This window comes from Somniosus microcephalus, chromosome 28, assembly GCF_052327205.1.
Source record: "Somniosus microcephalus isolate GS21.2 chromosome 28, FLI_Smic_1.0, whole genome shotgun sequence".
Taxonomy (NCBI): Eukaryota; Metazoa; Chordata; class Chondrichthyes; order Squaliformes; family Somniosidae; genus Somniosus; species Somniosus microcephalus.
The window spans coordinates 34,410,252-34,433,683 of record NC_141014.1 but is presented as its reverse complement, the minus strand read 5'-3'; the positions used below and the strand labels follow the sequence as shown (position 1 = coordinate 34,433,683).

The following is a 23,432-nucleotide window of genomic DNA, read 5'->3' as shown; positions in this document are numbered from 1 at the left end:
CACACTCCCTCAGTGCTGAAGTGCTAGTCTAGGTTAAGCACTGAGGTCGTACTTGAACCCATGACCTTCTAACTTAGAGGCAAGTGGGCTACCAACTCAGCCTTAAGCTCGGAAGATGGCAGCTGAACAACGATCTTGCATTACGGATTGTTTTCTCTTTATTAAGCAGTTGCGTTAGAACTTGTTGATCCTCTACCTCTTAGCCAGAAGCACGCCAAATTACGAAGTGTTTACAGCACAGAAACTGGCTGACATGAATCAGTCATTCATGAAAGAAAGACTTATGAAATAATACTGAGCGGCCTGCGGGTGGCGCTGTCCAGGGAGAGTATAAATACTTGGGCATGGGCCCAGCTTGCGCAGGACATTCTTAACAGGAACTAGTGAAGGACACAACTAGACCTCCATGTTGTAAAAAGTTGATTAAAGCTTTGTTTAACGCTTAGACCAAGTGCCTAGTAGTTTCCTTACGTCACTGGCCATTCAGCCCAACTGGTCCGTGCCGGCGTTTATGCCCCACACGAGCCTCCTCCCACCCTTCTTCATCTCACCCCATCAATACAGCCTTCTAGTCCTTTCTCCCTCGTGTTATCTAGATCCTCCTTGAATGCATCTCTGCTGTTCGCCTCAACCACTCCCTGTGGTGGTGAGTGCCACAATCCCACCACTCTCTGGATAAAGAGGTTTCTTCTGAATTCCCGATTGGATTTAGTGGTGACCATCCTATATTTATGGCCGTTAGTTCTGGTCTCGTCCGCAAGTGGAAACATCTTCTCTACATTTACCTTATCAAACCCTTTCATAATCTTAATGACCTCTATCAGGTCACCCCTCAGTCTTCACTTTTCTAGAGAACTGAGCCCCAGCCTGTTCAATCTTTCCTGGTAGGTATAACCTCTCCGTTCTGGTACTGTTCTAATTAATAACAACCATATCTTCAGTCCTCTGCCGGGTGCCTTTTCCTTTAACACATTTCACCGTCAGGTTTTTGTATTTGCAGAGATCGTTTGAGAACATCGGTGAATGTGGTCGGCGACTCCTTTGGTGCTGGGATAGTGCACCATCTCTCCAAACTAGAACTGGCAGCCATTGATGCCCAGCACGCAGACCAAAATGACTTGGAAATGATTAAACTCCGGCCATCGCTTGATGATGAAAGAATCTACAAGATGGAGATCACAACCCTGCTTCCCTACGTGGGATATAATTCGATACCAACTGATGATTACGAAGTAAAGTTTCCCTTTGATCCACTTTCTATCAGCCATTCACGGGTTCGATGCTTAGCATTGGAGTATTGTGTCCAATTCTGGGCACCGCACTTTAGGAAGGATGTGAAGGCCTTAGAGAGGGTGCAGAAAAGATTTACGAGAATGATTCCAGGGATGAGGGACTTCAGTTACGTGGATAGACTGGAGAAGCTGGGGTTGTTCTCCTTAGAGCAGAGAAGTTTGAGAGGAGATTTGATAGAGGTGTTCAAAATCATGAGGGGTCTAGACAGAGTAGATAGAGAGAAACTGTTCCCATTGGCGGAAGGGCCGAGAACCAGAGGACACAGATTCAAGGTGATTGACAGAAGAACCAAAGGCGACATGAGGAAAAACTTATTTACGTAGCGAGTGGTTAGGATCTGGAGGGCGCCCGAGAGTGTGACGGAGGCAGACTCAATCATGGCTTTCAAAAGGGAATTGGATAAGTAACTGAAGGAAAAAAAATTGCAGGGCTACGGGGAAAGGGCGGGGGAGTGGGACGAGCTGAAGTGCTCTTGCAGAGGGTCGGCACGGGCTCGACGGGCCGAATGGCCTCCTTCTGTGCTGTAACCATTCTATGATTCTATACTTTAAGACTGCTAGAGAAAGAAAGACTTGCATTTATACAGCACCTTTCACGGCCTCAGGACGTCCCAAAGCGCTTTACAGCCAGTGAAGTAGATTTGCAGTGTAGTGACCGCTGTAATGTAGGAAACAAGTTCTCACAAACAGCAACGACCAGATAATGCTTTTAGTGGTGTTGGCTCAGGGATAATAACTGGCCAGGACACTGGGGAGAACTCCCCTCCTGTTCTTCAAATAATGCCATGGGATCTTTTACGTCCACCTGAGAGGGCAGACGGGGCCTCGGTTTAGCGAAAGACGGCACCTCTGGCAGTGCAGCACTCCATCGGTACTGCTCTGGAGTGGCAACCACTCTTTGCAACCCTTTGCGTACTCTTCACATAGGTTTCCCAATAGTGACATCGAAGAGCCCCAAATTAATCCTGCATCTCGTTTACATTACAGTCTTGGGGAGCTACTGCTGTTGACTGATACTGGCTTGGTCACCAGCGCTAACCCCGCTGATCTTTGTAGTTGTATTGTGTGCAGTTTTGGTCGCCTTATCTGAGGAGGGATGTTCTTGCCATGGAGGGAGTGTGGCGAAGATTCACCAGACTGATACCTGGGATGGCAGGAATGACATATGAGGAGAGATTGGGTCGATTGGGCTTATATTCACTGGAGTTTAGAAGACTGAGAGGGGATCTCATTGAAACTTATAAAATTCTAACAGGACTAGACAGACTAGATGCAGGAAGGATGTCCCCGATGGTCGGGGGGTCCAGAACCAGGGGTCACAGTCTAAGGATAAGGGGTAAGCCATTTAGGACAGAGATGAGGAGGAATTTCTTCACCAAGAAAGTGGTGAACCTGTGGAATTCTCTACCACAGAAGGCAGTGGAGGCCAATTCATTAAATATATTCAAGAAGGAGTTAGATATATTTCTTACGGCTAAAGGGATCAAGGGATATGGGAAGAAAGCAGGGACAGGGTACTGAAATTGGATGATCAGCCATGATCTCATTGAATGTCGGAGCAGGCTCGAGGGGCCGAATGGCCAACTCCTGCTCCTATCTTCTATGTTTCTATGTTTCTATCCTTTGCGGTCTTTCATTACTGACTAACTGTTGCTTATGATAATATCTCATCGCAGACCACAGACATCAAGAATGATAGCACAGAGCAAGATGACAATGAGCCAGGAGACATGGAGGAAGCAGACGAACTGCAGAACAACGAAGAAACAGAAAAAATGCCCAATTGTGATAAGGAAAAAGGAAACAAAGAGAGAGATGAGAATGGGGAAGAGGAATAATGTAATCTGTGAAATTGTTTAAAGCCTTTTCCCTTCTTAGAGAGCAAAAAAATAATCTTAGTCTAAAATAGAAGCACAGGAGTACTGTACAGTCAACCCTGTATTAGATGGCTAACTCATATTGCTGGTGAGGTTCGTGAGATGGGTTCCCATTAACCTTTAGCTTTAAATAAAGCACTTCAGTGTAGCTTAGTGGTTGCCAGCTCCTCCAGGATTGCCCTGGAGCCTCCAGGAATGAAAAATTAATCGCCTGGACCATGATCTGAGCAACCCAGGAAAGAAATCGTAGCGGCGTTAGAAATTGTGTTTTTTTAACAAAATGTTTTCTTTGAATACTTTTGTTATAAAGGTGTCGGACATGAGGGAATCAAAGCTGTCTGACTGACAGTCAGGTATCGCCCAGTGGGGTATTGAAGAGCCTACTCGCTTTCCGATGGGAGGCGGGGGGTTGCTTGCGAAGATGAGCGTGGTCGGGCGACCAATGGCAGGAGTTTGAGGGTGGGTGGGGGGCGGTTGGAGGTCATGTGATGGCACCTCCAGGAATATGTCCAATCAGAGTTGGCAACCCGAGTGTAGTTGCTTAAATTTTGTGGGGAGATTGAAATCCTGAGGGAAGAGCGGGGTGGAGGAGGGGGGCGTGGGAGGGGGTGGGGTTGGGGGGGTGGGAGGTGAGATTTATTGAGGAGATCAACGGAACCGAGAAAAGACAGAAGGAAAGAAGATAGTGTGAGGTAAAAGAGGCAATATTGAAATTGTGTGTGTATATATATATGTTGCTAAACGTGCCACTTGTATTTAATCGATGTGAGCTGAAGGTGTATATGTACAGGAAACTTTTTTTTATCCGGCACCGACGGGACCGACGTGGTGCCGGTTCATCAAAAATTCCGGATAACCGAACGCTATAGTAAAAGATACGGAGAGCTGAGAGCTCCGTATAAAGCAACAAACCCTGTTGCTTAGCAACAGGTTCAGAACAATGGCCACAAGCTCCAAGCGTCTCTGTAGCTTAGCAACAGCTGCAGCCACACCCTTGCACAGCAACAGATCGAGGAAGGCAAGTAGAATATGAAGTAAAACTTACCTGAACCTACTCCTGAATTTTGCCGGTTAACCGAGATTTCCGGTTATTTAGGTGCTGGTAAATCGAAAGTTTCCTGTACATACTTCCAACAATATTGTTTAGCCGTGATTTACATTTTAGAAAAATGATTTCTTTTGTTCCAAATCTGCCCGAACGTGCTGTAAATTTTGAGCTGTCCAGTCCGATGGATCCTGTGCCAATGTGTCGTGGAGAATGACGAACGTTTCTTCACTGGCAGGATGAAGCCATTGCTTCCTTGTCGTGCAGTGCATGATGAGAAGGACGACCTCGTTGTATCTTGGTTCAGCAGCCAACATAGATTTCCTTACGTTGTTGTTGCGTCGAATGACGTCGGTATTTCCAGGTTTGCTTTGCACCAGGCAGTATTGGCCTAGAAACGGTTTGGTGCCGGGGCATCTTGTAGAATAACCCTTGACGTAAGAAAACTACTAGGCACTCGGTCTAAGCGTTAAACAAAGCTTTAATCAACTGTTTTACAACATGGAGGTCTAGTTGTGTCCTTCACTAGTTCCTGTTAAGAATGTCCTGCGCAAGCTGGGCCTGTGCCCGAGTATTTATACTCTCCCTGGACAGCGCCACCCATAGGCCGCTCAGTTGATTTCATGTCAATCCTTACTTGCTCTTGCCATCAGTTTCAGCACAATGTCAATGAAAGGCCCCGTTTTTGAGGAAAGATTCGCGACATTTGGGGTTTTCAGTCTTGACAGGTGGCAGGGGAAAGGCGACCCTTTGGAGTCTGTAAGAAGGTCAAAGGTATAGAAAGAGTAACCCTGGAACGTTACGTCAAACTGGACCATGACAGTAGGACCAGAGGGCACAGAGGTTGAACTAGAAAAAAGGCAAATTTAGCACTCACGTCAGGATGTCCTTCTGCAGAGAAAGAGTGATCAACACAAGGGACCGATTCCCAGGTGAAATACTGGGGGTTAGATCCTGGAGTCATTTAAGGAATCATTGGATGCTGAAATGAAGGGATACTGTAGATTTGTTCCGAATGGATGAGCCAAGATAGGAAGACTAGCCTTCCTCAACTGTATAAATCTTGTGGTGTCATAGGATTATCATAGGAACCTACAGCACAGAAGGAGGCCATTCAGCCCATCATGTCTGTGCCGGCTCTTTGAAACAGCAGTCCAATTAATCCCACTCCCCAGATTATTCTCCGTAACACTGCAAATTAGCCCTCTTCAACTACATGCCCAATTGCCCTTTGAAAGACCCTATGAAATCTGATTCCACCACCCTTTCAGCTAGTGCGTTCCAGATTATAACATAGAAACATAGAAGATAGGGGCAGGAGTAGGCCATTTAGCCCCTCGAGCCTGCTCCGCCATTTAATGAGATCATGGCTGATCATCCAAATTCAGTACCCTGTCCCTGCTTTCTCCCCATATCCCTTGATCCCTTTAGCCTTAAGAAATATATCTAACTCCTTCTTGAATATATTTAATGAATTGGCCTCTACTGTCTTCTGTGGTAGAGAATTCCACAGGTTCACCACTCTCTGGGTGAAGAAATTCCTCCTCATCTTAGTCCTAAATGGCTTACCCTTATCTTTAGACTGTGACCCCTGGTTCTGGACTCCCCCGCCATCGGGAGCATCCTACCTGCATCTAGTCTGTCTAGTCCCGTTAGAATTTGATAAGTTTCAATGAGATCCCCTCTCATTCTTCTAAACTCTAGCGAATACAAGCCCAATCAACCCAATCTCTCTTCATACGTCATTCCTGCCATCCCAGGTATCAGTCTGGTGAATCTTCGTTGCACTCCCTCCATGGCAAGAACATCCTTCCTCAGATAAGGCGACCAAAACTGCACACAATACTCAAGGTGTGCTCTCACCAAGGCCCTGTACAACTGCAGCAAGACATCCTTGCTCCTGTACTCAAATCCTCTCGCTATGAAGGCCAACATACCATTTGCCTTCTTAACCGCCTGCTGCACCTGCATGCTTACCTTCAGCGACTGGTGCACAAGAACACCCAGGTCCACAACCCCCTGTGTGAAGAAATTTCTCCTCAATCCCCCTCTATTTCTTTTGCCAACTATTTTAAATCTATGACCTCTGGTTACTGACCCACTTGCCAGAGGAAATAGTTTCTCCCTACTTGTTCGACCAAAACCCCTCACAGTTTTGAATATTTCCTGTAAACCCTTATTGGACATGGCTGAAGATACTCAAGTTTAGTGTCAGCCTTGGCTCAGCTGGTTGCCTTCTCACCTTTGTGTCAGAGTTTGTGGGTTTGAGTCCCACTCAAGGACTTTCTAACAGCCAAGAGTCTTTCAAGATATTAAGGGGAACCGATAGGGTAGATAGAGAGAAACTATTTCCGCTGATTGGGGATTCTAGGACTAGGGGGGCAGAGTCTAAAAATTAGAGCCAGACCTTTCAGGAGTGAAATTGGGAAACACGTCTACACACAAAGGGTGGTAGAAGTTTGGAACTGAGATGAGGACAGAGATGAGGAGGAATTTCTTCACCCAGAGAGTGGTGAACCTGTGGAATTCTCTACCACAGAAGGCAGTTGAGGCCAATCCATTAAATATATTCAAGAAGGAGTTAGATATATTTCTTAAGGCTAAAGGAATCAAGGGATATGGGGAGAAAGCAGGGACAGGGTACTGAATTTGGATGATCAGCCATGATCTCATTAAATGGGGGAGCAGGCTCGAGGGGCCGAATGGCCTACTCCTATCTTCTGTGTTTCTATGGAACTCTCATCCACAAACGGCAATTGATGCTACATCAATTGTTAATTTTACATCTGAGATTGATAGCTTTTTGTTAACCAAAGGTATTAAGGGATATGGGCCAAAGGCGGGTAGATGGAGTTAGGTCGCAGATCAGCCATGACCTCATTGAATGGCGGAACAGGCTCGAGGGGCTGAAGGGCCTCCTCCTGTTCCTATGCTCCTAAACCAAACTAGTGGGAAAGCCACCCAGATAGACTCTCTGTCTGCCTAATATGATGTGGACACCCTTTCTGCAGGGAAACACGCCACAAAAAATGCAAACAAAGCACTGAGGTTCATTTCTAAAGGAATAGAATTGAAAAGCAAAGAAATTATATTAAACGTATATAGAAACTTGGTTAGACCATATTTAGAGTGCTGGGCGCAGTTCTGGTCTCCGTGTTACAAAAAAGGACATAGGCGCACTGGAGAAGGTGCAACAAAGGATGACACTAGAACTGAGAGGTTATAACTATCAGGAAACACCGAACAGGCTGGGGCTCTTTTCTCTAGAAAAGAGAAGGCTGAGGGGTGACCTGATGGAGGTCTTTAAAATTATGAAGGGGTTCGATAGGGTAGATGTAGAGAAGATGTTTCCACTTGTGGGGGAGACCAGAACTAGGGGCCATCAATATAAGAGAGTCACTAATAAATCCAATCAGGAATTCAGGAGAAACTTCTTTACCCAGAGAGTGGTGAGAATGTGGAACTCGCTACCACAGGGAGTTGTTGAGACGAATAGCAGAGATGCATTTAAGGGGAAACTAGATAAACACATGAGGGAGAAAGGAATAGAAGGACATGTTGATAGGGTGAGATGATTTAGGGTGGGAGGAGGCTCGTGTGGAGCATAAACACCACATGGATCAGTTGGGCTGAATGGCCTGATGCTGGGCTGTACACTCGATGTAATTCCACTTAAGTAAACCCAAGGATCGTAGATACAAGATGGCAGGAGCGGAGGAGTTGGGTCTCCGAGTGTGTTTAGGGACTCTGTTGCTGTTTAACCAGCTAAAACCGAGCACTGGTAAGCCTTCGGCTTCTCACCTAATTACAGCCACCCTACCCATCTGGGCCATTATCTTGTATGATTACGGATTAGGGAAAGACTCTCAGTCCCCAGTGACAGGTCGAGCCTCCACATCTCATCAAGGAACCATCATGGTTGGCCAATCGTGAACAGTGCCCAGGAGTGCTGTGGACCCGTCTAGCTCAGGTGTCTGGTTATCAAGTCTGACGCAAAGGGTGTTCTTGGCTCTACTCTTCCGTCTTGGAGCCAACTGAACCCCAAAGGGACATATGAAAATGAAGGACATGAAAAGTCCGGCTGGTCCATTAAGCCTGTTCCACGCTGTCACGGTGTGACTTTTCCACACGCCATCACCCACATCCGCCCCTCCAACACCAAGAGGGAATGGCGATGATCTTCCCAAAGAACTAAGTCCAGTTTGAAACCAGCTTTACTTACGGGCACGCTGGTATCTGGCTATCAGAGGGTGAAAGACGGGCAGGTGGCAGAATGAAGAGCCATAGAAAAACCCCAATAATTAATGTCTCCGCGTCACCAGTCACAGGACAAAATGGGAAATGAATTATAAAGGAAAACCTGGTCTTTGGGTTCTGTTTCCATTTCGGGATGTTTCGGACAACGCACTGAGAAAGAGCTCTCCGCGCAACACCAGGCAGGTGGCATGTCAACCAATCCACCAGCGAGGGGGCATCCCCTCTCCCACAGGAGAGACTGGACCTACTGATGGCAACTGGTTCTCAACACTCAGGGCTGGATTTTGTCAAGGGGGAGCTTTTGGAGGCGGGACTCCCACTTGTCGGGTTTTAGTCCCGCCTCCATTGACTTGTGGCCAACCCACGCTGTTTTACCTTGATTGACCTTGTTGAGCCCGCCCAGTGGGCTTAGCAGGCCAATTAAGGGGAAGCCGGTTACAGAGAACGTCAGCGTATGACGTTTCATCTGTCAAATTTTTGACAGATGAACTGTCATCGTTTGACAGCTCTGTGAAGCTGTCAAACACAGACATTCTCTGTTGTTTGATGAGTTCTTGAATTCAAGACTCATCAAACCTCTTTTGTGAGCAGAAATTAAATGGTTGTTGCGTCGGAGAATGCAGCAGCCATCTGTCATCTCTGCCGGTGAGATGCGAGGGTCTTCACATCCCCAACGTTTGAAGCCTGCAGGAAGAAACAAAGGTAAGTAAACATTTTCTATCACTTTCCACTCACCTCACATACTCACCTCTCCACACTTGCACCCATCACTTACCTCCACAGCGCACTTTTGCACCCCTCCGACCCCCCGCAGACCCACTGCTCGCCTCGGTGACCCTGGCGGAGTTTCCCGACGTCGGGAAGCCCGCGCCTCTGGTGGAAAAATGGGGATAATCCTCTTAACTACCTGTTAACTTTTTAACTACCTGTTAACAGGCAGTTCAGTGGCTGTAATCCCCTTCCCGCCTCCAGGAGACGGGACACGGCGCGGGTTGGCTACCCGCCTCCTGGGACGATGGCACGGAGGCGGGTTGGGGGTGGGATGGGCACCCGCCCCCAGATTCTGCCATTTTCCCGGCAGTCCCGCCTCCAAACCCGCCTCCCCAGGGCGGGCAAGATCGCGCCCCCTCAGTGTCTGTGTCTTTAGAAAACATTGGCGTGTAGTTGCAGTTCTGTAGCTGCTAGCGGCCATTCTATTCTGTTCGCCGTGTCACGTACTGTATTCACTGCTCTCTTGATGTTCCTGAAGTAACTGCAATAATATCGTGTTGTTTTAATAAACATTTGGGTGCTGTTCCATCACAGAACACTTTTCCGTTCTTCTGTTATGTGTGTGTCTGGATAAGTGTTTGCAAATGTGTGCGTGTGCATATGTGTGTGTGCACCCACATGTGTACCTGTGTACGTGTATGTACAAGAAGGTGCCTCACCACCACCTTCTCCAGAGCAATTGAAACATATAACATTCTTACAGGGCTTGACAGGGTAGATGCATGGAGGATGTTTCCCCTGGCTGGGGAGTCTAGAACCAGGGGTCACAGTCTCAGAATAAGGGGTCGGCTATTTAGGACTGAGATGAGGAGAAATTTCTTCACTCAGAGGGGGTTGAATCTTTGGAATTCTCTACCTCAGAGGGCTGTGGAGATTCAGTCATTGAGTATATTCAAGGACAGAGATCGATAGATTTTTGAATATTAAGGGATATGGGGATAGTTCAGGAAAGTGGGGATGAGGTAGAAGATCAGCCACGATCTTATTGAATGGCGGAGCAAGCTCAAGGGGCCAAATGGCCGACTCCTGCTCCTAATTCTGATGTTATGTAATTAGGGATGGGTGATAAATGCCGGCCTTGCCAGCGACGCCCACATCTCATGAACTAATTTTTTTTTTAAATGTGTGCACGCAGATGTGTGCGTGCTTTGTGTGCGTGTCTGCGCGTATGTGTGCATGAGCATGTATGTGTGCACGTGTGTGTCTACGCATGTGCACATGCGTGTGTGCACGCGTATGTGTGAGCACTTTGGCTCCTTGGACTTAACCAGAACAAGTGAATTTTACCAACTACATAATTCAGAAGCACTGATGCGGCTAAGAGCATCCAATCAAAATCTGGGTATCACATGAGAGATGCATTGCTCTCATGGACCAATGAGAGTCGTAGATTGTTTTCCATTTATTACTGACTTTCTTTTAAATAAACACAGATTGCCTACAAAAGAGAACAATATCACTCATGTCTTTATTAACTCATTGTCACCTCATTGAAGATTTTGTCGAAGATCCTGTTTTATTATTCTTAATTAAGTCATTGGCGGCTTATCCCCATGAACGATCAGCTCTGAGATTCGAGAAAGATTGGTTGAGGCCTTGGTGAGACCACACCTTGAGTATTGTGTGCAGTTTTGGTCGCCTTATCTGAGGAAGGATGTTCTTGCCATGGAGGGAGTGCAGTGAAGATTCACCAGACTGATACCTGGGATGGCAGGAATGACGTATGAAGAGAGATTGGGTCAATTGGGCTTGTACTCGCTGGAGTTTAGACTGAAACGTATAAAATTCTAACAGGACTAGACAGACTAGATGCAGGAAGGATGTGCCCGATGACAGGGGAGTCCAGAACCAGGGGGCACTGTCTAAGGATAAGGGGTAAGCCATTTAGGACAGATATGAGGAGGAATTTCTTCACACAGAGAGTGGTGAACCTGTGGAATTCTCTACCACAGAAGGCAGTTGAGGCCAAATTATTAAATATATTAAAGAAGGAGTTGGATATATTTCTTAAGGCTAAAGGGATCAAGGGATATGGGGAGAAGGCAGGGACAGGGTACTGAATTTGGATGATCAGCCATGATCTCATTAAATGGCGGAACAGGCTCGAGGGGCCGAATGGCCTACTCCTGCTCCTATCTTCTATGTTTCTATGAAACGGAGTCTCCTCTTATTCCTGGGATGTGATGGCAAGGTGAGTAAGCGGTTCAAAGTCTCGGTGCTGTTGTGGCAGGGAGTCAAAATGCCTCCCAGCTCGCAGTCCAGACATTATTGGCATTCCATAGCTGTTTGCCCAGTCTGGGGGGTGGTTAGGGCAAGAATGTCGGAGCGGCACCGTCACTAAGATTGGCTGCAATAGAATTCCATAACTCCCACCAGAATGATATTCTGGTCTCCATGTTAAAGAAAATGGATGTACAGGCATTGGAGAAGGTGCAAAAAGAGATTTACAAGGATGATACCAGAACTGAGAGGTTAGAACAAAGACCGAATAGGCTGGGGCTTTTTTCTCTAGAAAAGAGACCTGACAGAGGTCTTCAAGATTATGAAGCAGTTTGATAGGGTAGATGTAGAGAAGATGTTTCCACTTGTGGGGCTGTCCAAAACTAGAGGTCATAAATATAAGATAGTCTCTAATAAATACAATAGGGAATTCAGGAGAAACTTAGCATGTGGAACTTGCTCCATGAGCAGTAGTTGAGGTGAACAGCATCGATGCATTTAAGAGGAAACTAGATAAACACATGAGGGAGAAAGGAATACAGGAAACTTTCTGGTATCCGGCACGGACGGGACCGACGTGGTGCTGGTTCATCAACAATTCCGGATAACCGAACGCTGTAGTAAAAGATATGGAGCTCAGCGCTCCGTATAAAGCAACAAACCCTGTTAGCTTCAAAACAATTGGCACAAGTTGCAAGCATCTCTGTAGCTTAGCAACAGCTTCAGCTACACCCTTGCACAGCAACAAATGGAGTAAAAAAAGTAATAAAAGTAAAAAAAGTTACCTGAACGGACTCCTGAATTTTGCTGGTGGATAAAGCGTTCCAGTTATTTAGGGGCCGGTTAATCGAAAGCTTCCTGTAGAAGGATATCCTGATAGGGTGAGATGAAGAGGGTGGGAGGAGGCTCGTGTGGAGCATAAACGCCGGCATTGTTTCTGTGCTGTAAAGTCTATGTAATTCTATGTAAGTACCCCTGTATCATGCAGACATAGGATGCTTTGGGGGGGGAAATAACAGGGTGGGACTTCTGGCAAGTATTGACCTTCTGTCGGAATCTCACTTCATGGTAAAAAAAATAAGGGGGGCTGAATTGGGTCCTGTGCTAAATTCCAACCCCCGCCTCCCCCCCACCTCACCCCGCTCCCTGCCCAGCTCAAGCTTTAGCAGTGCCCTCGGGGGCCGCAGGAAGAAAGTTGACCAACAACTCAGCAGCCACGAAGTCCGCAAGAAATGCTATGGTGGAGATGAGGAGCGTTTGCGAAACAGTTTGGACAAGTCTCCCACCATTGTGGGGAATGGACCTACCCAGAGGCGCGACCTCGTGTTAAGGCTGGCGGGAGGAACGTCACGGGCAATTCGCAGAATTATAGAGCAAGATGGTATCCATGGCAAAATAATAATAATAATTGAGGGGGTCATGACCCCCCTCGTTCGCCACCTCCTCCCACCCCCCCCACAACACTGGTTGTGTTCATGGACCTGGGTGGTGTAACGGAGTTTTTCGGAAGCTAAAGTATTTTCATTGTCCATTATGACCCTTCCCTGATTCTTGCAAACTGGGAAGAGACTCAACAAGCTGGCCTCCCGGAGGTTGGTGTTTCCTTGTATTGCGGTGGAACTGTAAGATTTAGAAAGAAAGACTTGGATTTCTATAGCGCCTTTCACGACCTCAGGACGTCCCAAAGCGCTTTACAGCCAATGAAGTACCTTTTGAAGTGTAGTCACTGTTGTAATGTAGGTAACGCGGCAGCCAATTTGCGCACAGCAAGCTCCCACAATCAGCAATGTGATCATGACCAGATAATCTGTTATTTTTAGTGACGTTGGTTGAGGGATAAGTATTGGCTTCAGTATCACCTGCTCCGCTTCAAAATAGAGCCATGGGATTATTTACGTCCACCTGAGGGGGCAGTCGCAGCATCAGTTGAACGTCTTATCCGAAAGACGGCACCTCCGACAGTGCAGCACTCCCTCAGCACTACACAGATATTTATTTCATATACGGAATGAGGCTTGGGAAATATTCCATTTCCCAGTACCTACGCAGGTATAAAAGTAATAGGCCTCAACTGAGACCAGATGTTACAGGAAACATATCCCCCCACCGCCCCCCCACCGTCCCCAGATAGTGGACACGTGGAAACAAAGTCCCAGCAAGGGACTCAGATGACCAACTTCCTTCAACAGGGACTGAGCAAATATCTCATTGCGAACTGATGGTTGCAGGGACAGGTCCAGACTGAGATGATCAGATACACATGAGGGCAATGGCCCAAGTATTGCTGAGGGGTGGGGCGGGGGGCGGAGGGTATGTTGTTTGAAGGCCAGCAGGACAGAAGTGAATAATGGAGACGTGTGGAAGGATAAATACTTTAGAGTGTCAATGACTGCCTCTGGGATCTGAGTGTCTTTATGCCCAACTTTTCCCTCAAGAGAGTAAGGCTATTTTTACCGTGAATTTAACTTGTGTAAAGTAAGCTGGTTAAGTCCCGCATTAAAATAGCAGGGAGAGGAAGTTCATACAAATGCCTTAAGTGTAATATCGCAGAGTATAATTTAGAGTCCATGATGGGGTGGAGTCCATTTCCCTACCTCCCTTCACCCAACTATTGGAGGTTGGGCCTTCAGCTGCTTTAGGCCCTGCTCTCTAGAATGCCCTCCCTGTAGTCTCACCACCTCCTTTAAGGACCCTCCTTAAAACGCACTTCCCCCGACCAAGCTATTGATCATCCCTTCCAAATCTCTCCTCCTTCACAGCTTTTAGTGCACATTCGTTCTTCCAAATTCATTCATTCCATGGAACGTGGGCTTTGCCAACAAGGCCGGCATTTATTGCCCATCCCTAATTGACCTCGAGAAGGTGCAACCTATCATTGAAACAACTGACTGGCTGGCCGGGACATTTCAGAGAGCAGTTAGGAGTCGACCACATTGCTGTGGGTCTGGAGTCGCATATCGGCCAGACCGGGTCAGGGCGGCAGATTTCCTTCCCTAAAGGACATTAGTGAACCAGATGGGTTTTTACAACAATCCGGTAGTTTCATGGTTCCCATTACTGATACTAGCATTTTATTCCAGATTTATTTAATTAACAGAATTTAAATTCCCCGGCTGCCGTGGTGGGATTCGAACTCACGTCTGACTGGATTATTGGATTAACTACGACATAACCACTACGCAACCGTACCCCTTAGGCTGCCGCAAAGTGCCTGGGGATCTGTTTCCCACGTGGAGAAAATTGTTGTGGTCCGTGAAAAGGTATCGGGCTAGATGGTCGGATGGACGATTCCCGTCCAATACTGATGTTTCATCACCAAGCAGAGAAGAGCAAATAAATAAGTCGCAAAGCAAATGAAGCCATTTGGAGCGTAGAGCACCAACTAGAGGGACACCAAGCCAAAGGCAGCACATTTTCACTGTCTGTCACTGTAGAGTTTATTGACTTTACACACAGAAGCAGGCATCACCCAGACTAACAGAAATAAAAACAGCAAATGCTGGAAATAGTCAGTAGGTCAGGCAGCATCTGTGGTGAGAGATACAGAGTTAATGTTTCAGGTCTGTGACCCTTCGTCAGAACTCTGAATCTCATCGACCTGAAACGTTAACTCTTGTTTCTCTCTCCACAGATGCTGCCTGACCTGCCGAGTATTTCCAGCCTTTGCTGTTTTTATTTCAGATCTCCAGCATCCGCAGCATTTTGCTTTTGTGCCCAGACTAACAGTCCTGGTTCTAAAGAGTGAAAAATAAATAGCAGCATTTGAGGACACTGATGGCAATCCCCGCATCATCGCTCAGGGCCTCGTTCAGGATGGACTCGGGCTTCTGTTGCTGGAAGGTAACAATCGTAACATAGCGGCAGCTGCTGGACGAGCAGCTACAGCGGCAAGAGAAGGTTGGTTCATCTTTTACCATAACGTGACCGTCACCACTGAGCTCCACCGGAGAATTTCTCGGCACAGTCCTACGTTCTGGCTATTGCATTCTGTGCCGAAATTGCGAGTCATTGCTTTATAATAAATATGCAAAAAAAAAATCCTGTTAACATAAGAAATAGGAGCGGGAGTTGGCCACACGGGCCCCCTCGAGCCTGCTCCGCCATTCAATAAGATCATGGCTGATCTTCTACCTCGACGCCACCTTTCCCGCCCGCTCCCCACGTCTCCACCTAACGCTGCCCTCGCCCTCTCTAGTGATGTGAGCGCTAGTGTCGTACTTCAACATAAGTCCCGCTCCTGCCAGCGCGCGACTCGTTTCTTCCCACCTCCCCGCCCCTCCACCCTCGCTCTCAATCCGTAGGGCAAACTGGCAGCCTTGGCATAGCAAACCTTTGCCAGTGCCTCACGGGAGCAGTTGATCTGCAGATGCATATTTTTTTTTTGGTTTCGTTCCTGGGATGTGGGCGTCGCTGGCGAGGCCCAGCATTTTATTGCCCATCTCTGATTGCCCCTTGAGAAGGTGGTGGTGAGCCACCTTCTTGAACCGCTGCAGTCCATGTGGTGAAGGTACTCCCACACAGTGCTGTCAGGGAGGGAGTTCCAGGATTTTGACCCAGTGACGATGAAGGATCGGCCGATATACTTCTAAGTCAGGCTGGTGTGTGACTTGGAGGGGAACTTGGAGGTGGTGGTGTTCCCATGCGCCTGCTGCCCTTGTCCTTCTAGGTGGAAGAGGTCGCGGGTTTGGGAGGTGCTGCCGAAGAAGCCTTGGTGAGTTGCTGCAGTGCATCTTGTAGATGGTACACACTGCAGCCAGGGTGGGAGGAATCATTGAAGGACCATCTTCTAGCCCTAGATTCCCTTTCCCCAACTCCATGTAGTCAGTATCTGTCGTGGAAAACCCCCTTTTAAGGGTTTTTTGGTGAACTAAGTCTAGGTGCCAATAGGCCAAGCTTCCTGTTGGCACAAGGTCGCGGCACTAATTGGCTTTGGCGACTTCAGATGCTAATCTAGCTTTCTGGCACCAAGCTACGAGACATCTTGGTCATTATCTCTCGTGCCCTTCATCGTCGCTGGGTCAATAGCCCGGAATTTCCTACCTAACACCGTCATGGGAGAATCTTGACCACACGGACCACAGCGGTTCAAGGAGAGGACCCAATACCTTCTCGGGGCAACTAGGGGACGGGTGGATTAACGCAGCCTTGCCGCACCCCGGGAACAAGTAATAAAAATGATGGGGTCGTCACGTTGGTGTCCTAGAGAGGTGATGGGATTCCTTGTCAGGGTAACATGGGGTGGGGGAATGGGAAGCTATGTTAAAGGAAGACTAGACTTGGCTGGCTCCAACCAAGAAAATTGGGAGCGCTCTGTCGCGAAAAGCGTTTGCTCTTGTAAACAATCAAAGCCACCTTCAGAAATCTTCATCAACCCTACTTTACGCTTCTTTCAAACCTTCATTATATATTTTTAACTGAATAATTACATGTGCAGCCACCAAGCAAACAGCCACAAAAATGCATTTCTGAATATAATATCAAAATCTTATCAAAAGCTTTTACATTGACCCATAAATTCAATTTCTGTTTCTATTCCTCTGATTTTTTTCCCCCTGTCCTCTCTCTTCGTCAGGCTCGGCTAGGATGGGACAGCTCCCTCCGCAGGCCAGGGTCTTTCGATAGATGCTTGTCGGCTCTCGGAGATCATTGCAGCGGACATGGCCTCCCTCTGTAACAACGAGTCAAGTTGCTGAAGGACCCTTTGTGGAAAAAATAATTGGTTCCCTTGGCTCAAAATTGCTCACTGGTCCCAGCTCCATATCGACCAAATCTCAAAACCATTCTACTGCGATAGAGAGGCGGACATTTTCCAGTCATAGTGGAACATGCAAATGACGACAATTTCAGATCTGTACAACTCCATCCCTTAAAATGGCTGATTCTTATTATTGTACGTGCAGAACCGAAGATCAATCTACATTCTATGTACATTATTTTTTTTTTGGTAACTTGTGTTGTGAGGGCTACAATACTAATGTCACACATCTGCACACCTGATCACGGCAGCTGAGGTGTCCAAGGATTTGCCTGAAAAAAAAATATATAGTCTCTGTTCCTGGAATAAGTGTGTTTCCTCCGCCCCTCACAAGCTGGACGTTTTTATTTCAGAATCCACTTTTCTCTTCTGCTTTTCCATTATGGCTTCCAACTCTGTTATGTTCCGATTTTCCTGTGAGAAATTCGTTAACAAGAATGTTTTTAGGAATTGGGATAAAAAAGGCCTTTTAGACCCAACCGGGCCTTTCCATGCTTGATAGGTCAACATGACTGGCCCACCTTCTCACCATATTCCTCAATCTCGTTAGAAATGCCCCCCCCGCAAAGAAAGAGAAATCACAAGCTTAAAATGTGACTAAGGATATTTTTTTTTCCCTGGAGCAGAAACAGAAAATGTGAGAAATTCTTGGGTATCCAAAAAGAGAAGGCAGGTCCGATAAAGAATCTCTACTTGAAACATTAAAAAGAAAAGAAAGACTTGCATTTCTATCGCGCCTTTCATGACCACCGGACGTCTCAAAGCGCTTTACACCCAATGAAGTGCTTTTTGGAGTGTGGTCACTGTTGTAATCACGGCAGCCAATTTACGCACAGCAAGCTCCCACAAACAGCAATGTGATCATGACCAGATCATCTGTTTCTGTTATGTTGATTGAGGGATAAATATTGGCCCAGGACACCGGGGAGAACTCCCCCCTGCTCTTCTTCGAAATAGTGGCCGTGGGATCTATTAACGTCCACCTGAGAGGGCAGACGGGGGCCTCGGTTTAACGTCTCATCTGAAAGACGGCACCTCCGACAGTGCAGCACTCCCTCAGTGTCAGCCTAGATTTATATGCTCAAGTCTCATAGAATGGGGCTTTGAACCCACAACCATCTGACTCAGAGGCAAGTGTGCTACCAGCTGAGCCACGGCTTTCATGTTGACAGACGTACTGTGTATTCCCTACACTTCAGATCTAATCCTTCTTGACTGGGCTGAATGGCCTCCTTCGGTGCTGCATCATTCTATGATTCTATGATCCCTTTGGTTAACAAAAATCTATCAATCTCAGCCATTTAGACAAATGGGTTTCCGCCAACGGTTTCTGGTTAAAAGCAACAGAAATATCCTCTTACCTCGAGCAGTGATTTCTGAACCATTATCTGGCTGTAGACCCGAGATCCCTCCTCCGGACTCACTGACCGCAACTCGTCTTTCTGTAGGGAGAAGAGCTGAGCACCGGTCAGAATCCCGAGGGAATTCACCGTCCTGAGAGAGAGAGAGAGAGAGATGGGGATTACCGTCTGCTGTCGCTGGTGGTCTCCATTCTCTTCCACACTGTGTTGTAACTATGGTGTGCTTTAACCCAAGCGAGAGTAATGGGGGGGGGCAATCAGACGCTTCCCATTTACTCCCCCTCCTCGCTCCCGCCCCCCCCCACCCCCCACATACCAACAGCTTCCCTCCTGGCAGAATTGCAGAGCAGGAGTGAGAGAATCCTCACCTGGGTTCTGTCTCATAGGATTACATCGGGTCTACGGCACAGAACCAGGCCATTCGGCCCAACCAGTCCATGCCGGCGTTTATGCTCCACTCGAGCCTCCTCCCGTCTTTCCTCATCTAAATCTATCAGCATCACCCGCTATTCCCTTCTCCCTCATATGCTTGTCCAGCCTCCCCTTAAATCCATCGATACTATTCGCCTCAACCACTCCCTGTGGTAGCGAGTTCCACATTCTCCCCACTCTCTGGGTAAAGAAGTTTCTTCTGAATTCCCTATTGGATTTCTTGGTGACTATCTTTTATTGACGGCCTCTAGCCATGCTCTTCCCCACAAGTGGAAACGTTCTCTCTGTGTCTACTCTATCAAAAGCTTTCATAATTTTAAAGACCTTTATTAGGTCACCGCCTCAGCCTTCTCGGTTCAAGAGAGGGAAGTATGAAGCATTGGCCAGCTGCAGAGTGGCTCAGGCAGAGGCCTAGGGGTAGGGCTTACATCCTGACTACTAGGCCAAGGATTGTGTGTGGTGTAAGGAGAGGACGGGAGGAGAAGGAAGCAGCAAGTATTAAGGTAAATGACAAAAAGGTATATAGAGGCACTGGAGAAGGTGCCAAACATAGATTTACTGAGATGATACCAGAGGTTATACCTATCAGGAAAGACGGAACGGGCTGGGGCTCTTTTCTCTAGAAAAGACTGAGGGATGATCTGATAGAGGTCTTTAAGATTATGAAAGGGTTTGATAGGGTAGATTTAGAGAAGATGTTTCCACTTTCAGGTGAGACCAGAACTAGGGGCCATCAATATAAGATAGTCACGAATAAATCCAATAGGAAATTCAGGAGAAACTTCTTTACCCAGAGAGTGGTGAGAATGTGGAACTCACTACCACAGGGAGTGGTTGAGGCGAATAGTATAGATGCATTTAAGGGGAGGCTGGGTAAACACATGAGGGAGAAGGGAATAGAAGGATATGCTGATAGGGTGAGATGAAGAGGGGTGGGAGGAGGCTGGTGTGGAGTATGGCCTGTTTCTGTGCTGTAAATACAATGTAATATGTAATACATCCCCCCTACCCCCTCCACCATGCAATAGAAACAACCCAAGCCCATGAGGAACGGGGTTAAGATTTGCTAAAATGTCCTGTGGGATTTCACCCATCAGTCTGGGTTGCATTGGACCCCAGTTGAATGGGCACTCCGCCACCTAGCGGCTTAGTGACATATGGCAACAACACAAGAGGATTTAACTGGCGTCATCTCCATGGAAGCTGCATTGGCCCAGGAATTCGGGTCTCCACGGGTGAGTACGCACGGGGTACTCACCCGTAAGCCCAATGGAAGTGCCGGTTTCCTGCATGCACTGCGCATGCGCGGGAAACCGGCACTTCCGTTCCCCTGAACGAAGGGGTTCAGAGGTCGAACGCGTGCGCAGGAGAGGCAGCGCGTGCGCATCGCACTTATGTTTTTTTTGCAGGTTTTCCCGGGAGGGTAAGTCTCCAGAAGTTACACATATAAAAAGCAGTCGCAAGGCCTGCTTTATACAAGGTAAGTGGTGAATTAATTAAAATTTAAACATTTTTTCCACAGGTTTATTATTTTTAAATACTTTAAAGAAAGGTAAGTTTATTTTTAGCCCCGTTAGAAAATAACATTATTTTTTTCAAAAATTTATTGTTTAAAATAGTTATTTCATGTAATTTATAGTTTATTTAAAAAATGTGATTTTTTTTTTAAATTTATTTGAGGTTTTAGTGATGTTTTGGGGCTTATAGTATTTATGGTATTGACAGGTCAAACTTATGAATGAAGCATTCCCTGCTACCATTGGCTCTCCATGGCCCACGTGATCCCAGGGGACGCTTCGAACTAACTGCGCCCCTGGGATACACAAGCACTGCGCGCCGGCAGTTGGAGGAGGCCCAGGATCGGAATCCCACGCGGGCCCACAGCTCAACGGCAGGCGCGCTAGGTAAGTGCAGGTCGGGGGCTTGCACCCGCGGGAAGCCCCCGACCCGAATTTCTGGGCCATTGATATCGGTGGGCAAGGAACCAAGGCCGCATTTCCCAAGGCTACGCCGGCGGTTTTGGACACAGACTCTCCAGCATTGCCGGTGCCTGGGATTACACTGGACTTGTCTTCCTGTCATAGCCGGAAACAGGGGGTCACCAACTCTGGTGAGACGTATTCCTGGGAGGCTTCATCACATGACCTCCTGCCTCCAATCCCCCCCCCCGCCCCCACACTCTCGCCATTGGTCGCCCGACAGGAACATCCTTGCAGCGACCCACCGTCCCGCGCCAAGCGAGCACACTCTTTGTTATCCCATTGGATGATTTGTGACTTTGGAGTCAGGCCGCCTTGCGTTCTCAATCACCGATATTTTTTTGAATACACTTGTGAATTTTGCACCCGGGTGTTGCTTGCAAGAGTGTCCCGGAGATTAATCTTTAATTCCTGGACAATCCAGGAGGGTTGGTGAGCCTATAGCTGGACAGTGACCCAACTTACAGCTGGTTAAAGCCTTTGGCCTCCAGCCAGGCCTTGACCTCACTTGGGGAGGAATTGTAGTTCAGAGGTACTGAGGTATCAAGCGTCTTCTGGACTTGGAAGGTCTTGTGTTGTGTCGTCCGCCCATGTGCTATCCTCAGCAACAGCTCTTCATTGATTACGTTGATCTGGGTGTTGCGCTCTAAGGGAACAACATACAACGTAAGTTACTGCCAGTCTAGATCCGGTGGATGGCAGGCATCTTATACAAAGAAGGAGAGGAAGACTTGAGGACAATGAGCATTGATTGGCCTTGTGGGTAGATGCAGGGCTCACTGCAGTACCGAGCCTCTCACACCAGCCAGGTCCAGACTCATTCCCAGCCTGCGCTGAGCTAGCGGATCTGAACAGGGCGGGGGGTGGAGGGGCAGCGGCAGAGGTGATACACCGGGGCCGCAGGGCTCCTGGGCTGCTGATGCCCAGAATCGGCCAGGGTTCCTGTGCCTGTTCGTTATCCAGTGATGCCTTCTGGAAAGTGCATGTGTGTGTGTGTGTGTGTGTCTGCAGATGTGTGTGTGTGTGTGTGGGGGGGGGGGGGTGGGGGTAGGGGGGTATGGTTATATTAATATATACAGGAGTGTTATACCTGGTTACACACATTGCATTATTATATTATATATATATATATATACACAGGAGTGTTGTATCCAGTAACAAACGGTGCGTTATCTATATATATAAATCGGTACTTCTGTCATTCTGTCTGTCTATCTGTCTATCTGTCTATCTGTCTGTCATCGCGTGTGCGTTGCGGGTATGCACTCGAAAGTTACAGGGCGTACCTATGCGCGCGTTACCTCCAAAGAAAGCTTACGCTTCCGAGACGGTTTTAAGCGTATTTACGTTTCGGCCGGGCTAAAATTGCGCCCGCGGTATCCCAAAAACCTTCAACATTCCGCTCATTAGCATCTCATTATCCGCTCATTAGCGACAGAGTGACCTCGAGCTCGACCAATCGTACACCGGGTTGCTGGCGTGTGCCGCCAGGCCAATCGGTGCGCGTGTGGCCAGGCTTTATCGTTCTGAACCGAGGTGAGTCGCCGCCATCTTGATTCCAAACTTTTCCTTTCTTTTTCCCGCTTTCTGCGTCTTAAAAAAAAAACGTTGCTTTTAAAACACATTGTTTTTTTAAAAAATGATTTAGAAAGTAATTAACTTATCTAATCTCATTAATTTTCCTACCTTTCCCCCGTTTTTCCAGGTAGGCCTAGAAGCCTCGGCGTCTCCTCCGCACCCACGCCCGAGCTAGGCACCTCCCGGCCCCACTCGAAGGCTGGAGGGCCGAGCCTCAGCCCAGCGCCGCTAGGGTGCGCGCGCAGCAGAAGCTGAGACGTCTCTCTCTGCCGGGGCTTGCTGAGCGTCCAGCGTTACCCTGGCAACGGGCGCAATCGGCGGTCTTCACCTCGGGGGGAGGGGGGGCGGCCGCGACCCTCAGGGGAGGGGGGGGCCGCGACCCTCGGGGGGGGGGGGCCCGCGCGCGCAGCAGGAGCAGCTGAGACGCGGCGTCTCTCTCTCTGGCTTGGTCAGCGTCACGGTTGCCCTGGCAACCGGGCCCGCCGGCCGAGAGAGACGCCGCGTCTCAGCTTCCTGCTGCGCGCGCAATCGGCAGTCTTCACCTCCGGGGGGGGGGCGCGACCCTCGGGGGCCGCGACCCTCGGGGGGTGCGCCCGCCGCCCTCCCTCCCCTCCGCCCTCCATCCCCCCTCCCCTCCCCCGCCCTCCCTCCCCCCCTCCCGCCCTCCCTCCCCCTCCCCCCCCCGCCCTCCCTTCCCCTCCCTCCCCTCCCCCCCGCCCTCCCTTCCCCTCCCCTGCCCTCCCTTCCCCCCCTCCCTCCCTTCCTTCCCCCCTCCCCTCCCCCCGCCCTCCCTTCCCCGCCCTCCCCCTCCCTCCCTTCCCCGCCCTCCCCTCCCCTCCCCCACGCCCTCCCTTCCCCTCCCCCT

The 23,432-nt window shown here is 48.4% G+C and overlaps 2 protein-coding genes across 3 annotated transcripts in view; one reads left to right on the top strand and one right to left on the bottom strand.

The window, feature by feature from the left end:
* Positions 1 to 3,542, top strand: part of LOC147099530 (excitatory amino acid transporter 2-like) — a 35,733-nt gene extending 32,191 nt beyond the window's left edge. Inside the window, exons 9-10 of the mRNA XM_085969761.1 lie at positions 1,001 to 1,232; positions 2,969 to 3,542. Of these exons, the coding sequence (XP_085825887.1) occupies positions 1,001 to 1,232; positions 2,969 to 3,130 (394 nt within the window). The 3' untranslated portion in view covers positions 3,131 to 3,542. The remainder of the gene's footprint in view (positions 1 to 1,000; positions 1,233 to 2,968) is intronic.
* Positions 3,543 to 14,881: 11,339 nt separating this feature from the next.
* The window catches only part of LOC147099529 (epidermal growth factor receptor kinase substrate 8-like protein 1), a 99,031-nt gene continuing 90,480 nt past the window's right edge, over positions 14,882 to 23,432 (bottom strand). For both annotated transcript variants that reach the window (XM_085969759.1, XM_085969760.1), the window contains 3 exons: positions 21,455 to 21,635; positions 18,579 to 18,711; positions 14,882 to 17,631 (listed from right to left, as the gene is read on the bottom strand). In XM_085969759.1, coding sequence (XP_085825885.1) covers positions 17,545 to 17,631; positions 18,579 to 18,711; positions 21,455 to 21,635 — 401 coding nt within the window. In that variant the 3' untranslated portion in view covers positions 14,882 to 17,544. The remainder of the gene's footprint in view (positions 17,632 to 18,578; positions 18,712 to 21,454; positions 21,636 to 23,432) is intronic.